The sequence below is a fragment of the Apiospora aurea genome (assembly GCF_038362705.1).
Source record: "Apiospora aurea strain CBS 24483 chromosome Unknown utg000001l_segment0_segment0, whole genome shotgun sequence".
Lineage (NCBI taxonomy): Eukaryota > Fungi > Ascomycota > Sordariomycetes > Amphisphaeriales > Apiosporaceae > Apiospora > Apiospora aurea.
In genome coordinates, this window is record NW_027117388.1 from 1,872,092 (window position 1) to 1,888,655 (window position 16,564).

The 16,564-nt window shown below is 53.3% G+C and overlaps 5 protein-coding genes across 5 annotated transcripts; 2 read left to right on the forward strand and 3 right to left on the reverse strand.

Annotated features, from left to right (window-relative positions):
* Window positions 1-3,833: 3,833 nt before the first annotated feature.
* On the forward strand, window positions 3,834-5,234 carry PG986_000596 (uncharacterized protein; the record flags this gene model as incomplete). The annotated part of the gene is made up of 4 exons (XM_066836818.1): window positions 3,834-4,062; window positions 4,144-4,211; window positions 4,297-4,670; window positions 4,721-5,234. The coding sequence occupies 4 exons, from the start codon at window positions 3,834-3,836 to the stop codon at window positions 5,232-5,234; spliced, it is 1,185 nt and encodes a 394-aa protein (XP_066705711.1).
* A 396-nt stretch (window positions 5,235-5,630) lies between these two features.
* Window positions 5,631-6,896, reverse strand: PG986_000597 (ATP-dependent RNA helicase; the record flags this gene model as incomplete). Its single annotated transcript, XM_066836819.1, has 3 exons — window positions 5,631-5,689; window positions 5,749-6,382; window positions 6,453-6,896. The coding sequence occupies 3 exons, from the start codon at window positions 6,894-6,896 to the stop codon at window positions 5,631-5,633; spliced, it is 1,137 nt and encodes a 378-aa protein (XP_066705712.1).
* An 840-nt stretch (window positions 6,897-7,736) lies between these two features.
* PG986_000598 (RNA splicing factor PRP9) lies at window positions 7,737-10,237 on the forward strand (the record flags this gene model as incomplete). The annotated part of the gene is made up of 3 exons (XM_066836820.1): window positions 7,737-7,826; window positions 7,909-9,276; window positions 10,235-10,237. 3 exons carry the CDS (start codon window positions 7,737-7,739, stop codon window positions 10,235-10,237), a joined length of 1,461 nt encoding a protein of 486 aa, XP_066705713.1.
* Window positions 10,238-10,510: 273 nt separating this feature from the next.
* Window positions 10,511-12,298, reverse strand: PG986_000599 (glycoside hydrolase family 79 protein; the record flags this gene model as incomplete). Its single annotated transcript, XM_066836821.1, has 1 exon — window positions 10,511-12,298. One exon carries the CDS (start codon window positions 12,296-12,298, stop codon window positions 10,511-10,513), a length of 1,788 nt encoding a protein of 595 aa, XP_066705714.1.
* Window positions 12,299-13,524: 1,226 nt separating this feature from the next.
* Window positions 13,525-15,358, reverse strand: PG986_000600 (uncharacterized protein; the record flags this gene model as incomplete). The annotated part of the gene is made up of 3 exons (XM_066836822.1): window positions 13,525-13,734; window positions 13,792-14,160; window positions 14,222-15,358. 3 exons carry the CDS (start codon window positions 15,356-15,358, stop codon window positions 13,525-13,527), a joined length of 1,716 nt encoding a protein of 571 aa, XP_066705715.1.
* Between the last annotated feature and the right edge of the window lie 1,206 nt (window positions 15,359-16,564).

The window sequence follows — 16,564 nt, forward strand, 5'->3', positions numbered from 1 at the left end:
GGCGCTGTCGTGCTCTGGCGCCGAGACGGACCAGAGACTATTTGATGCGACGAACCTAGAACGCAGGCTGGACGCAATCTGCCGGGAAGGGTTCAGACGAAGCCACGGATTGGCCCTAAAGTTAGCTTGCGCGTCAGGGGGAAAAACGGGTTTCACGTCTGGTTTTGTTATCGCTATTATTATGACTCTGTTTCTATTTACATGCTCTCTTCGCAATCGGCTCCGGTGTATTTGTTTTGTTCTGTTGCTTGCGCTACACAGCCGGGATGCTTGATCGGCGGCATCGACAGTATGTAGCAATTGATACATTGCATGGTATTACATGGCATGCCCCTCCTAGGCCTATCATTTATGCATGCCTACATACCGCCATCAAGTGCATTATGCACATGCATAGGTACTGAAACTTGCGCTGGGCGTCTTGGCGCCGTCCTCGCTGCCGGGTACTAATGCTTTTCCATTTCATATAAGAGGCTCCTCTCCAGATCTATCCTACATGTACTACTAATAAAGACACCACCAATAGGCTGGGTGGTGAGCCTTGCTGGCCACTTTTAAAAAAGGCCGATTGGCGTATCTGCTACAGCGTGATTCGTAGGGCCGAATAGCTGTGCGGGCAGCGGGATTGGTCACGTCGCTTTAGCCAATCGGTAATCGCTGCGCTAGGCATGACGACGATAACGGCACAGACTGATGTCATATCCAGGTACATCCCAATCACCAACTCCCTCTCATGCACTCACCCGTGACAAGCAAGAGCAACCACTGGCCTCATTGAGCACCCCTCTCGATGCTCCGTATGTTCGATGTCTCGGGCCCGGGCCATGGCCGAGGAACTGATCCATACGCGGCCGCTGTCTTTGAAGAATTGGACATGCCGTGTCAGTAGTCCATCATCTCAAGATGGATGATTCAGACAACTTTGGCATCAAAATGTAGTGCACATGGAGAGAAGACACACACACACACACACACACACTCACACACACTCACACTCACACGACTAAACACGCGTTCGTATCAGCACTCTGTCGTGCTCCGTGTATGTATGCTTTGTTTTGTGTCTTGCCGTGCCGGCCAGCGTCGTCGTGCAGCAGAGGCAGGCAACATGAAGAACTTGCCGAGGCATGATCCAGACAGAGTCGGATGGCACGTTACAGCATTACAGTCCCAATGCCAGCGTTGCAATTAATGTCTTGAGTTGTTGCGCAGCTGCATGGCCTCCAATATTCCTCATGTAACGTTGGCCAACCTGGGATGTACAGCACGAACCGTCTCGCCAGCTATCGGCGTCGGACTATGCTGCGATAGATGGGGAATACGAGCCGCTGTGAAACAAACGATAACCTATCTTCGGGGGTCACGGGCTGTCGGCGCCCGTCGGGTTCGTGCGGCGTCCATCGGCGTCTATCGTGGGTCTACCACGAGCACGGGTGGCGGTACCCTGGGCGGCGGCCTACCAACGCCGGGCTTTCCACGAGCACCCCCCCCCCGAGAAGGCCACGCTTCGACTATGTATGCCAGACAAGTGCAAGGCACCTTCCGCACCTCCGAGGGATCTTGACGACGCCGGTGCCGGCGGCATCGATAATGGTATCCAGCGGGAAAAGCAATCACTCGCATATGAGGGCCGGTAACCTCCGCCCTTACCAAACCAGAACCTTTAGCGACAAAGTCTTCTCGTCATGAGGACAACTGGATCGTGGGTTTAACGCCAGTGAGATCGTTGATACCCGACATCGACGTCATAGTCATCATTCGAACCACATCAGACTTCTATGTGTGCAACTACCATTGTCAATATTGGCAAATTAGGGAAGCACCGCCTACATAAGGGCCGTCTCACCTTGGTGGCAATAGAGTATCTGGCTGTTCAAGCAATACCTCGAGTCATTGCGTACAAATCTGTCACCGTTTGGCGCAGCTGCTATCGCCATGATTCCCCCTCGGCCTTAGGAACCAAGTCTATCCATATAAGTCGATTGCGTTTGGATATTGGCAGACTCGGCGCAGTGGGCGATGAGAGTGTTCGAAACGTTACGGAGAGCCGTGTAGGCGAAGCCCGGCGCCATTGTGAATGCCATAAGTAGAAGGGCATTAACACGGGATGCACTCGAAGATGATGGGAATGCGCGCTCGTATGTCGCCAGTACGTCAAGCTTGAGGCCGTGGCCTGTTTATCATACACCCAGCCATATCTGTACGTGTAAGCGCATGCGAAGAAGCGATGTGTTAAACGAAATGATGCTAACATGAAGTTTCACCCTGTTCGTACCCGCGTATGCATGGCCAGGCGTCCATTAGAAGGAACAATCTGATATATTAGTACACACGACACAATATAATAGGGAAATATCATTTGAAAGTTAACGGAGTGGTATGATACCTCCATGCACTATTTTAGATATAAGTCGCGTCCAATACACCATGTGATTGTAGTGCGTCTGCTCGCCAATCAAGATGGACGCAAGCCAGCACTATGAAAAAAGACGGTTTCGATAACCCAATGGCAGTCGGCCGTATCGTCGCGTGTTGGTTAGCTACGCACGAAGCGTCGGCTGAGATGTCCGATCCGATGCCACAGCCACAGCCACAGGCGCTTCCCCTCATCCAGAATGTGCTGGGGGATGACCACCCAGCACTTACTTTCTACCAACCTAAGAACTACGGACGCAAAACAAAAACCACTCATCTCCCCTGTCAGCCTCATGGCACACCTCGGTCCCTTTTTTCCTTCTCGAAGGTCAACGTGTAAGCTTCTAGCGCTAGATCCAGAGAAAAAGAGACGGAAAGGCGCCGTGCTTCCGCAAGGTGGTTGTCTGCCCCTTTCCCCCCCAAACCCAAATGAAAGTTTCAGATCGTCTGTACGGTTTTCAGGAGAGGAAGAAATGGTGGTGATTGGACATGATACGGCAAGGTTCAGACGGCCCGCGCCATAGGATGGTGTGCAGTTGGCACATGGGCATAACAACCGACCAAGCTAGATGTCCCCCTAAAAATAACCCACGCCAGCGCGATGGAGGTGCTTGCTCAGTTTCCCCTTCTTATTATATACAACTTTGACGGGTACTTTTGAGCGCATCCAGAATTAGTCTCTGTGTAGAGTAACCGACTGTATTCCGCGGATCGCCCAGTTCGATGGCAAGTCCCCGGCAGTCAGAAAAGAAAAGGGGTTTATTGATTGGCCAACGTTACCTGAGGCAGTTTCCCCGTACCCATCCCTTTTTGAGTTTGCTGGATCGTTGGCCTTACAGCGGAACGAAGGCATGAATGTAGTTTCCATGGAAGAAACCGCCACGGACAAGCTCTCGTACGGGTCGACCTACCTATATAGTAATGGACGAACCGACTTAGCGGTGGTTAATACGCCACAAACTCGCGCCGATGCGGTGATGCTACCCCTACGAACTCTGCCTGCTAACCGTAGTAAGAGTCCCAAAAGGCTGTTATGGTACGGGCGAGAACCAGACTCGCGCGTAAGTAGGTCAGACATGGCCTCCTATGAGGAAAGGCGTGTTCTAGACGTGAACCTTGGTGCAGGGCAACATTTTCCCACCGGGCCTACGCACCGGGCCAAGCCTCATGGGCGAACCAACAGTCATACGCACGCATTGACGACGACGAGGGAGCTCTTACATGATTATATCTTTGCTCGGAACTCCTGTCATTCCCCGCATCGTTTTCTGACATCTCTGGCGTCCGAGCCCATGACGAAGAAGGGCCGAATAAGCACTCCGGTGTCAGTGTTATGACAAGTCTTGATGGACAGGCGCATAGACAAGTCCACGCCTGTCGCCCGTCAATAAGCCGCCGAATCCCGGAGAAGCCCTACCATGTCGCTCTCGCAGACCGCCGTCTCGTCCCCTCCGGAATATCTAGACGACGAGTCGCTCGATACCAGGATCCTTTGCTGGGCCGTATTTCCGGCCGTCATGGCGATTGTGGTCGTGGCCCTGCGCTTCTACACGCGACACTACATCGTCGGAAAAATAGCGATCGAGGATTGGTTTGCGTTGGGAGCACTGATCAATTCGCTTGGTGTTTCTATAGGCATCGGACGACGTGAGTTGCCAGCTTGCTTCCTCCCTGAAGCGTCTCTGTTGTAAAAGGGAAACATTACGTACTAAAGCATAATGACTTAAGAGTCCTACTGGGCACTAGGTAAACACATATGGACGATCAGTCCCGGGAGGCTTTCGGACTTCCTGCGGGTATGTTACATGAGCTTCGATCAATGCGGAAATATACTCGCTCTATTCAGTGACTTGGGGATCACTGACCCCCTTTTATCCATAGGCTCTGTGGTACACTGCGCTCTTCTACCACGTGTCGCTGGGTCTCATGAAGGCGTCGATTCTCCTCCTATATATCCGCATGTTCAAGAGTTACGACACCCTCCGACGTGCGTCCTGGATCGTACTCGCCATAGTCGGCGTTGGCATGAGCGGCGTTCTGGCAGTGACGTTCACGACGTGCGTCCCACTCCGTAGGAAATGGGATAAAGACGTTGACGGATACTGCCAGCCAGACTGGCCCTGGTGGGCGGCCACCGGATTTCAAGCTGGCTCTGACGTCGTTATATTCCTCATGCCATTGCCGACCATCTACAAGTTAAGGCTGCCCCAGAGGCAGAAGTTGGCCCTGGTTGCCGTGTTTGCGCTCGGCCTGTTGTGAGTGGTTTCCTGGGTTCGCAAAACGCTGTTGCTAACTGTGCCCCTAGTGTCTGTCTTGTCGCGATTCTACGTATTGTCTGGGTCTCCAAGACAGATGATACCGACTTCACATTCAGTGGCAAAGCAGTTGGCGAGTGGTCCTGCATCGAACTAAACACAGCAATAGTCTGCGCCTCCCTGATGTTGTTGAAGCCACTATACCATAAGGTACATCCGCGTAGAACCAGGTTGATATCGGAAGACGATACGCCTGGTTCCTACGAGCCTCCCCCCACAGTTGGCGCAGCAAGGATACGGCCAATGCTTCATCAGAACCACGGCTCCGTATTTGTCACCCCGGTGGACGCGGGAAGCCGGCCGCATTCCATCCATTGCGGCCCAGATGCGCACCTAGATGGGAATGACAGTCGGAGAATGTACAGCCTAGGCGGTCCAACAACCCGTACCATGAGCCCGACACTACCGGCAAAGCCGTTCTTCATCGAATCGGTACGCGCAAAGGCAGACAAGGGCGTTCCCATAGCTCAGATGGGTTCGCCTCTAAGCGTAAGGGTTTGGTAGCAGACGCAGAACTGCAGGCCGTGCCCAAGAACGATACACCAAATATTCGAATATAGAAACTTGAGCCTCGTTAGTAAATAGAGACCTCGGTTATAACAAGCACCGCGCGTCTCGTCTAAGCAGACATTGGCCTGGTGAGGACATGAGCACAGTGATAGTGATATCGACACCACATCGAAGAAGTCTTGGCCATGAACGTCCATGTCAAATTGTCAATCTGATTAAGGCACTGGTATCGACCAGGTCAGCAAAAGTACGGTATTAACAGGGACAAGTTCAGGCCTCACTTTTTAGCGAACATGTCCCTTTCCTCCGCACGCAATTGAACCGATTTCTTCTTTTTCAACGCCACTATATCTGATGTTGTTGTTTTTTTTGCAGCCAGCAAGGCAGGAACTAAGCAATGAGATCGGCCACGTTCATTGGCATTTCGTCAATTTGCGTTGAGTAGTAGACTAGTTCAAGGGTCAGCATAGAGTATGGGGAAGGAAATATGCGGGGAACGAATACTTACGCTCGATATCGCGGAGGATGCGTACATCTTCGCTAGTAACGAAGTTGATGGCAACACCCTTTCGACCGAACCGTCCACTACGACCGATACGGTGGATGTAGTTCTCACGATTGCTGGGCAGGTCGTAGTTGATGACCAGGCTGACTTGCTGGACATCAATACCACGGGCCCAGACATCTGTCGAGATGAGCACTCTGCTGTTGCCCTGTCGGAAGTCCTGCATAATGCTATCTCGCTCCTTCTGCGGCATGTCTCCGTGCATGCTGCTGACGGTAAAGTTGGCCTCGCGCATCTTGTCGGTCAACCAGTCGACCTTGCGGCGGGTGTTGCAGAAGATGACGGCTTGGGTGATGGTCAAGGTATCGTAGAGATCGCAAAGAGTGTCAAACTTCCAGTCCTCCTTCTCGACAGCAATAAAGTATTGCTTCAGGCCCTCCAGCGTCAGCTCGTCACGCTTGACCAGGATACGAACGGGGTCGGTCATGAACTTGGTGGTCATGTCGAGCACGTCGTAGGGGAGGGTGGCGGAAACGACGACGACCTGGGTGGCGGGCGGGAGGTATCGGTAGACGTCGTATATTTGCTCGCGGAAACCTTGGTTGAGAAGCTCGTCGGCTTCATCGAGAACCAGCATCTTGATGTGACGGGTGCGCAGGTGGCGGCGGCGGATCATGTCGGCAACACGGCCAGGGGGTGCCGGAGACAATGTGCTGGCCGTAATCGAGCTTCCTGATGTCCTCGCCCACGTTGGTTCCGCCGATGCAGGCGTGGCATTGCACGTTCATGTAGTCGCCGAGAGCCATGACGACGGACTGGATCTGGGTGGCCAGCTCTCGAGTGGGGGAGAGGACGAGGGCCTGGGTTTCGCGGACGGCGGTGTCGATGACCTGCAGCATCGAAATCGAGAAGGTGGCCGTCTTTCCTGTACCAGACTGGGCCTGTGCGATGGTGTCGCGTCCCTTGCAGACCTGCACAATGGCGCGCGACTGGACAGCCGACGGCGACTCGTACCCATAGGCATAGACACCGCGCAGGAGGTTTTCCTTGAGCGACATGGACTCGAAGGTGGGATGGACTGTAACCTCTTTCGAGGTAGAGAACTCCATCTTCTCGTCGGCGCGACGATCGATACCTCCTCCTTCAGCCATGACGACGGTGTTGTGATCGGAGCCGGGGCGAGAAAAGGATGGGAACAAGACAGGGCGGGTTTGGGGATGGAGGATGGAGAATGGAGAATGGAGGATGCTGTCGCGTAATAAAGCGAGGCTGTATGATGGTGGATTGAAGTAGCTATGAAAATTTAGGTGGAGCTGAGCAAGCGCAGTGGCAGACGGCTTTATCTTGCTGATGCTCCCCGCAGTTTTTTTTCCTGGCAAGCTGAAGGTTCGAACTAAAGCCACTGTAAGTTTCCAGGTCATACATACATGTACCAGTCAGTCAGTATGTAAGTAGATAGACAACATCAACCTAGAGGCTCTAGCTGTTTTGTACGAATAGTCATGGAAGGCTCATCTGCTCGAAGAAGAAAAAAGACATTTAATAATAGAAATCGTTACTCTACATAACTGCCTACATCGTTATTCTATCATTCTCGCTATTATGCGACACATGATATTGGGCACTCCGTTGTTCAAAAGGTCGACTATGTTTACTCAGTGGAGTAAGGTTTAGGTAGACACTTACCCACTATTTGCCATCTGGTTGCCAGAGATGTACTCACCTTGAAAGTCCAAAGCTGCTACCGTAGGCCAAATAAATCTAAAGTGTTACTTCAACCGCAGCATCTGGAAATGCTTCCACACTGAGTCGATTTTTAATACTCGAATAACTGTTCACTCCATTATTTTAGTCAACGGCCAACGACTCGGAAAGCGTGTATTCCAGAGTACAATTAACCTGCCGTTGCTGCTTGCGTCAATCGGATCCAGCCTTTTTCCATCCTCACCAACGCGATACCCGACCAAACAGAACAGCATCGAACGTGCGCCATGTTGTTGGAAGAGCAGCGCTTCCTCCACGAGGACCTCGAGCGTCTGGAACAGGGCATCGCCGATCGCATCGGCGAAGAGCCAAAACACGTAAGTTACTCCTCCAAATCACATCCTTCGCATCGCAGAGCTAACCGAGACCCTTCTCAGATTCGCGATCGCCTCACACGAGACCATCAGGTCTCCGAGTTCCCTGGACCGCATAGCCTCCCAATCGTCCAAGCTCCTCGAGATCTACCGCGATGCCGACGGCGCGCGCTCCAAAGAGATCCAGCAGATCGGCAGCGGCGACCCCATGGAGGAGTTCCACAAGCAGCTGGCCGAGATCAAGAGCTTCCACACACGATACCCCAACGAGCCCGTCGAGAACCTCGAGCGCGCCTACCGACCCCGGAAGCCCACCGAGGCCGAAGCTGCCCAGCCGTCCGTGGTCGACTCCCTCTTCACCGGCGAGGAGGCGTTCGGCCGCTTCTTCGATCTCCATACGTGCCACGAGGCCTACCTCAACCTCCACAACGCGAAGCGCCTGAGCTACCTACAGTACCTGGATGTTTTCGACAACTTCTCACCAGGGGCCGGAGGGTTGAAACGGGGCGAGAAATTGACCGACCAGTACTTCCGATATTCCGGACTCGTATCACAATACCTGGAGGACTTTATGCGGAGGACTCGGCCCCTAGAGAATGTCGACAAAGTCCTGGCCGATTTCGACAAGGAGTTCGACGAGGCGTGGGAGAAGGACGACGTAGAGGGGTGGAAATCAGAGACCGTGGCTGTCTCGACTTCTGGCGTGTCGCGCCAGCTCAGCTCGGCCGAGGCCGTATACTGCGAGGACTGCGAAAAGGAGTTCAAGAACGAGAATGTCTACAAGGGCCACTTGTCGGGGAAGAAGCACGTCCGAGCCGCTGCCGACCGCAAGAAGAGGATAGAGGAGAACACAGAGATGGGCGGCACCTCCGAGGGCGACAACCGAGGCGGAGTATCTGCGACGAGACTGAAGGAGCGCGCGATTGCCGAGCGCGAACACCGGGTCAAACGCCTCGCGTCGGCCATGAGCACCGAGCGCAGCGACACCCGCGTCAACGTCGAGCGGAAGCAAGGTATGACGGAACGCGAGCGCCAGCAGGAGCTCGAGAACCTGTTCAGCGCCACGGTGGAGACGCAGCCCGCCGAGCAGGGCGAGGGCGAGGAGGGCGAGGACGACGACGACCGGTTCTACAACCCCCTCAAGCTGCCCCTGGCGTGGGACGGCAAGCCGATTCCCTACTGGCTGTACAAGCTCCACGGCCTCGGCGTCGAATTCTCCTGCGAGGTCTGCGGCAACTTTGTCTACATGGGCCGGAGGGCCTTCGATAAGCACTTTAATGAAGCGCGACACATCTACGGCCTCAAGTGCCTCGGCATCACCAACACGTCGCTGTTCCGGGACATCACGGGCATCGACGAGGCGTTGCGGCTATGGGAGAAGATCCAGAAGGACAAGAAGAAGGACAAGATTGACGATGGCGCCATGGTGCAGATGGAGGATGCCGACGGCAACGTGATGCCGGAAAAGGTGTACTACGACTTGCAGAAGCAGGGTCTCTTGTAATTACCCTATAGGTATAACAGTTTCCGTCCATAACCGACAGGCCGTTTATGCAACCAGGCATTATATCCAGTGTGATGAACAGTATTCCAGTGACATTTGATGATCCCGAAGTCTCTAGTAGGATAAACAGTGCTCCAATGGCGCTGAATGGTCACGATGTATCCAGTGAAATAAACATTACCTTGCCAGCAGCCGTAAATGACCAGAAATAATATGGTGGGAGCAGCCTGTTTGCCATTAAGGGGATTCCAGTGAGATGGCATTTCAGAGGGTTTCTGCGATTCGATTTCAAGGACTGTAGGTAGTTTGGGGCTGTATAAGCACAAAGGTCCAAAACGTTGATCCCGCTGAATCATGTCCAATGAGATAACATGGCCTGTCGATTATTCAAGGGAAGTGCCAGTTATCCCACCGTATAATGACATACCAGTAGCATCCCATTCTTGGCCCCTAATTGTTGGTAAGTAACTGGTGATACCCTCATGCCAGAGCCAGATTTCGGTGCCGACCCAGACCAGCCTGTGCGCAATGTTGCAGATGTAATTGTATGTCTTGAAATCCCTGCTCTGGTCTTTCCAATGAGTCATGCATTCGGATCACGAACTTGTCTTACGTTTCACTAGACGACGCAGCGGTTTTACGACCCCGAGCCGGAACAGGCCGAGCAAGGCCATGTCACTCAGCAACATCAGCTGTATGCTGTATTGCAGAATTGTTGACGGGCAACCAACGGGACTTCTACAAAGGGGGCAAGCCAGAAAAATGACGAGAAGGCCAAGGAAACCACACTGCCGGATGGGAAAGTTGAGTACGGGTATTCATGGGGGCAAGGGGTCTTGTGACACTGTTTTCACAGGACGGCATTATCTTTAGCCTGTAGATGACATGGTTGACACGCCTTTTCAAGTAGTCACTTGTTCTCATGATCAGGAGCTTAGTTTGTATAATGAACATGCGATCTTTGTATAGATGGGTATATTCTTGTCATAACCCGTTAATTCCAAACCCAACACGGAACGCCTTTGTTGTCCTGCCTCATTCATCAAGTTAAGTAAACATTATGTGTGGACCTCCTTTCCACGTCTTCTCTAATTACTCTGATAGAACAAGTGTATCCGTCTAGTCTTTCCGTCTCTTCGTTAAAAGAACATGCTATTCGTAATCATGGGAAAGAGAAGGCAACTTAGAACATCATCAGGGTGCCGGCCACAAAGCTCACCAATGCAACCACGAGGCCTCCGCGAGCACTGATTCCAGCGCCCGCGTTCTTGTCTTCCTCGTCGCCGCCGCTTGCGCCCTCGGGCCCTACTGTCGAGCCGACGCCTGGCGACTGTTCCACGAAGGCAGCGCAGGCGGTAGAATCGGCTTTCAAGCCCTCGCCAACCTTGTTGTTGAGGTTGGCCACAACTGCTTCGGAATCGCGCACCGAGATGGTGAGTGTGCCGTCTGCCTCAACTGATGCGGTTTCGTCGTCGTCATGGACCTGGGACGGTGTGCCATCGTTGTTCTTTTCGTAGCTAATACCGTTCCAGACCGTCTTGTCCGTGGCGTCGGCGCCCTCGCTAGTCAGGCGTGCAAGATGCATCTGCTTGCCCGAAAGGGACTTGGGGAGCGAAACCTTGATGTCCAGGCTTGGCTTGTCGGATGCCGAAACGTTGGCGGGCTTGCTGTTGATGGCAACCACGGAGGCGAGCTGGCCGGCCTGGTATACCGAGTATACCTTGACGTAGCCCTTATAGCCGCCCGGGTAGCTCTTGGGCTCTATTTGGTAGACCTGCGCGTTGCAGGTAGGGCCGATGACTTGGTCGAAAGCAGCATAGCTGTAGTACAGGGGTCGCACAAAAGGCTGGCGCCCGTATCTCTCGACAGGCTGCCAGGCACTGGCGTTGCTGTTGTCCGTCATGTGGAATTGGACCGAGGTGATGTTCAGCGTAGCAGCGTAGAGGAAGAAGTTGAGAGACCAAAGGGCGGCGCCGAAGGTGTTGGTGATGCCTTCCATGCCAATGGGACCGACGACGCCCATCTCACGGAGTGCGTAAGGGTAGCCCGTTGCGTGGGCTTGATCAATCTGCTCTTCCCAAGCCTCGAACTGGTCCTCGGTCGTCGACAACTGCATGAAGTGGTCCATGGTGAGCGCATAAGTAGAAACACCGATATAATAGTAGTAGTCATGCTGGTTCCAGCTCTTGATATAAGGCGCGGAGGAATCCGGCGCGTTGGCAGTAATGCCATGAGCGGGCATGTCCTTGATCTCGAAAGTAGTGCCAATGGTCGACGCCGTGCAAGAAGTTTCGAAGAAGTCGCTGGAGATGTTGTTGGGCTTCAAGACCTGTTTATATACGGCCTCCGCTCTTTTAAGCCACTGTTCGGAGTAGACCTTGGCGTCCCAGGCACCCGTGCGGAAGCCGTTCTGGCCGTACAGATCAGGCTCATTTCCGATCTCGAATGACACCAGGTTCAGGTTCTTGCACCTGTCAACGACCTGCTGAGCTGTCGTGGTAATTTGCTCGATATAGTCGTCTTCCGTATAGGCCAAGCTCAGGCCCCAAGTGACGGGCGTGCCTTTCGGCAAGCGGTTGGCTACATCGAAATAGTGCGGGCCGATGATAAACTCGTCCGTGGGGAAGTTGCCTTGCCCCTTGGGGTTGGGGTTCTTCTTCCAGTTCCATAGGTCTTGGTCCTCGCGATAAATCATGGTATCTGCCGTGTTCCCGCCTATGCGGAAGTGTGGCGGCCGGCCGGTGATTTTCACGAGGTTGTCGACCAGGTTGAGCGTCAACTTGTTTGGTTCGTCTTGGCCCATGAAGGAGAATAGGTTGGACGGCTCAATGCCGAAGCCGGCAAACGAGGGATCGACATATGCCGATGCGCCCAGAGGCGTGCGGTCGGAGACTGTCACGGATAGGGCATCGTTTGCTAGAGCCGAAAGGAAGCAGTGGCCTGCAACGAGAGTGCGAGCGAGTTTCGACATGGCGGTGTTGAGTGATGGCGAAATCTAGGGGGGCAAGCAATAGGAAAGAATGGAATGAGGATTCTTCGCTGAACGAACCACACACGCATGCAATATACCCAAGAAAACAGGACCAATCACGGGGAGTAATGAAGACGAGAACTTCAGAAGTAAAGATGGGCGGAATCGCGAGGTATTAGAAGCTCAGAAGACTAGCGACCGGATCTGGCCATCGAGCGGAGAAAGAACGCGAAACTTGGCCGTGTCAAGGTCATCCATCCCCACTCACGGTTCCTTTGAGAGGATTGCGATTGCGTAGGTAGTTTGGAAAGAGTAGATGCGATCCCAGCAGCCCAGCTTGCTATCCCGGCTCCTGGCCTGCATGGAGTCTGCAGATTCAACAAACCTTGGCCTGAGAGCCGCATGGGGGAGGGTGACGGGTGACGCAGACGTCTTCATCGTGGCAGTGGGTGTGGCATCGCATCGTGGAGGGCAGGCAGAGGGCAGGCAGTGCCCCGACGTTGCTCGACCTCCGCCTTTCTCGTCATGATAAGTGGGAAGCGGTAAATTGTGAATCGTCAATCGATGTTTCCCTTTGCTGAAACGAATGCGTCCTTAGCCGGCCAAATAGCCAATTGGTGACGTCAAAGCCCGGCCCGCAAGGCTGGGCTCTCTGGGCCTTTCTCCCATAGGCGGTTAGGTAGTCGCAAAAGCAGGGTTACAGCAGGCATCTGTGGGCCTAGATCGGCAAAGGACAGGGCTAAATTTAGTGGGCTCCGTGCCGGCATATCCTGGCCAGGCACCACCTTACTGTGCTGGACTGATGATGTCCTTACTAGTAGTAGTACTTACTCGCTCCATACCGCTGAAGCCACACCTTAGCTTGAGCGCTTTAGCTTTGCAGCTGCTTCTGCTTCTGCTCCGGTCGGGTCACGGCATGAGAAATGCAAACTCAATTGGAGCCCCAACCACCAGGTTCAGTAACACGTTCCTATTATTATCCTTATCCTTCTCCTCTGGCCTGGCACTGCTTGATCCCCTTGTGCCATGATATCCATTGATTGCTCATACAGGTAGCACATATGTAACTTGGCAACGACCGCGGAGTAATTGCAATCCGGTTGCACAATGTTGCATTCCACGTCGTACTCATCGTCCCAAGCCAGTCCATGTCATAATCATCCCAGGCCAGTCATCCCTTCATATGCCATAACCAGCACGGCAGGGCATTACTGTCCCCCTCCAGCTCAAGCAGGCGGCTGACGAGGGCCCCTGTTTCTCTTCCGATACGGATGATGGTTATGCTCATTTCGGTTTCTCTTCGTAGTCACCGGCTGCGGAGGTCGGACGACGACATGCATCGGGACCTGGACGTCGAATTTCTGGCCCGAGCCGAGGGTGGCCGATTCGGAAGAGGCCATGCTTCGTCCTCCATCTGCCGTCAGACGCTTTCTGATCTGCCATGGCTAGTCAATAAGTATGACATACAACTTTGGCACCGTCATGTTACTTACACTAATCTTCAAGTATCCGTTACCCAGTGGCTGCACTGTTTGGTCGTACGAATAGGGTAACTCAGTCAGGGCTGTGGGACTGAACATGAGTGCCTGACCAGTGCGCAGCTTCACAATGGTCTTGAACAGATCGTTGGAATCACCGGAATCATGTTTGTTGGCACCGGCCAGGTGCTTCTTCAAGATGTCGTACCATGCCGGTGACAGGAAACGGTGCACAAACGTGACGTTGGCTAGATCGACCAGTTCAGGCGACAGGGTGGGTTCCTGCGTGGCAATGAATACCCGCGTTCCCGTGTGACGCTGCTGACGGATGATGGAGGTGAGATCCGAAGTAAGCACACGTGCCTCGCCAGTTTGAACCAGGAACTGCCAGATATCTCGATTAGTATCGAACATTTCTCTTCTTTATTGGCTCTCGAGTATTTACCTTGTGTGCTTCATCCATGGCAACGACGCGGCCACATTGGGAGGGGCTCTTGAGAAAAATTGAGAGGCAGATGGCGAAGAGGATGCAGGCATCATCCGAACTGATCTGAGGGTCACTCAGATCGAGGATGGTGATTGTGCCTGGCTTGAATGCCCAAATATCCTCGCTCGCAGGTGCAGGCCTTGTGCTCGTTGTATGATGGCCAGGCGCGATGAAACTATCGATCAGTTGCAATCGCATCTTCAAGGGAGTCTCTTGGCCTCGGAGCCACGGGAACTGATCGATGCGCTGGCGGAATTTCGTGTATGTGAAGTTCTGAGGGCCCTCCATGGCCATCTCTCGGATCAAGTTTCTGACAACGTCCACGTATAGAGGGGTGTTGCTTGCCTTTGGATCGACAGCCATGAGCTTCATCATGTTGGAGACATCAAGGTGGTCCTCCTTCAGATACAGAGGGAGAACTTTGGGCCGAGGGTGGTCGGGCGGCAGGCCTGGCAGCTCGGTGTACATCTTCTTCATCGCCCAGATGTGGGATGGCGAGACCAGCACGTTGACGGGCACATCACGAGAGCAGAGATAGGCCGCCTCGCACAGCTGCGTGTTATTGTACCCCGAATTATTGTCGTAATGCAATACCAATGCAGACATGGGATACGGCAGCTGACCGGCGTCGTTGTGAGTCATAACCGAGTTTTCTAGGAGACAGCTGAGGGTATGGCTCTTGCCAGCTCCCTGCGAGCCACAGATGAAGGCAGACCAGGGGATATTGAGGTTCGTCATGGCCAGACGGTTTTCGAGCGCAATAGGTGGCGATCCAGGCATGCTTTGAACATTGCCAATCAGGGCGAACTGCGGAATAAGCAGTGACATGGAGCCAGGATCGAGCGACAAGGCATCGCTGACATGGTTGGCTGCGCCTGTTGTAAAAATGGGTGCGTTGGCCAGGGCATCGACTTGATCTTTCGCGTTCATGAAAGACTCCGTGGCATCACCATCGTCTTCCTCGATGCCATCGTCACGCAGGAAGTGGCCGAATCTCGCAAGGATGGGGTTTGGGGCAGGCATAGCAGGTCGGTTTGGCAGCTCTTGGCGAGGCGGCTCCCCATTATCGACGGCACCTGGCTGAAGGTTGGCCATGGTTGCCCGTGAAGCGCTGAAGGATGGAAGGAAAGCAGGAAGAGGTTTGGTCTGTTGTGGTTTGGAGGGCGGGGGGAGCAGCGGGAGAGCGTGCCGGATTGTTTGTTTGTTTATGAGGGTCTGGGGAGGGAAAGTGCGGTTCCGGTCCTGCTGCCAGTTCGTGTTGGTGTCGTTACTTACTGCCTGAGGGATCCAAACCGCGGGACGTTTACACCACGCGGGGCACACTGCTATTAAACATGAACCCGATGTCCTTGCACTGGGATAATCACTCACAGATGGTAATCGGTAGAATAATAACCAATATTGAAAGGAATAAATATAAATATATATACGTTGAGAGATTCCAAGTGTTTATCGTATATACTTTAGTGAATATATTCGATATTCTGAAGACTTTATCTGGGTATGGAAGTATTGCTAGATGTCCAAGACGCTGTTCAAGCATAAATCCAAGGCGGCTTCTTTTGCTGTGGTGATGACCCCATTGATCTAGTTCCTCTTGTGCCTATTCCCAGTCGAGGCGACTGAGATGTAGGCCTGGACTATTGGCAGACGGCTTGGTCTCTTTACGAAGCGTAGATATATATTTGTTGCCGTTATATTGTTTTCAAATGGTGCCTTGTTAAGGCGAATATCAATCTGGTAGACATTCTCTGGAATGCTGTTTACATATATTCGCACGCTCATCAGTAGAGGAGCAGGCAGTACTGGGATATCATTTCTCTACGCCTTCACGGCAACCTCATTCGGCACCCTGGCACTCTTTCAAAGCATCAAGGAAACGGCCTCTCATGGCGCTCGCAGCTCCTTAAGACTAAAACATTAAGAGACAAAATTCATGGGGCGTTAGCTGGAGTTCGATAGATAGGCCTCGGCACCCCAGACGGAAGATCGTGTTCCGAGTTCCGGCTTGCTTCCAAGTCGGCACGGGGAGCGCAAGCTTTGATGTGGCCCCTGGATACCAATGGCCAGGTACCTTCGCAGCCGAGTCCCCCAAAGATACGGGGCGTCACCAATACCAAAGCACAGCCGGTTCTGTGCGAAGAAGGTCCAAGGTGCCGCGATATGTTGAAGCATGACGCTCGAAACATCCCCGCCCATGGCACCTCCTGCTCACAGGCCAGGACCAAAGCGCCTAGCAAGACTACCCGGACAGTAAGGGACCCACGAAGTAGACAAGGCATAATTGGGAGAACAGGTGCA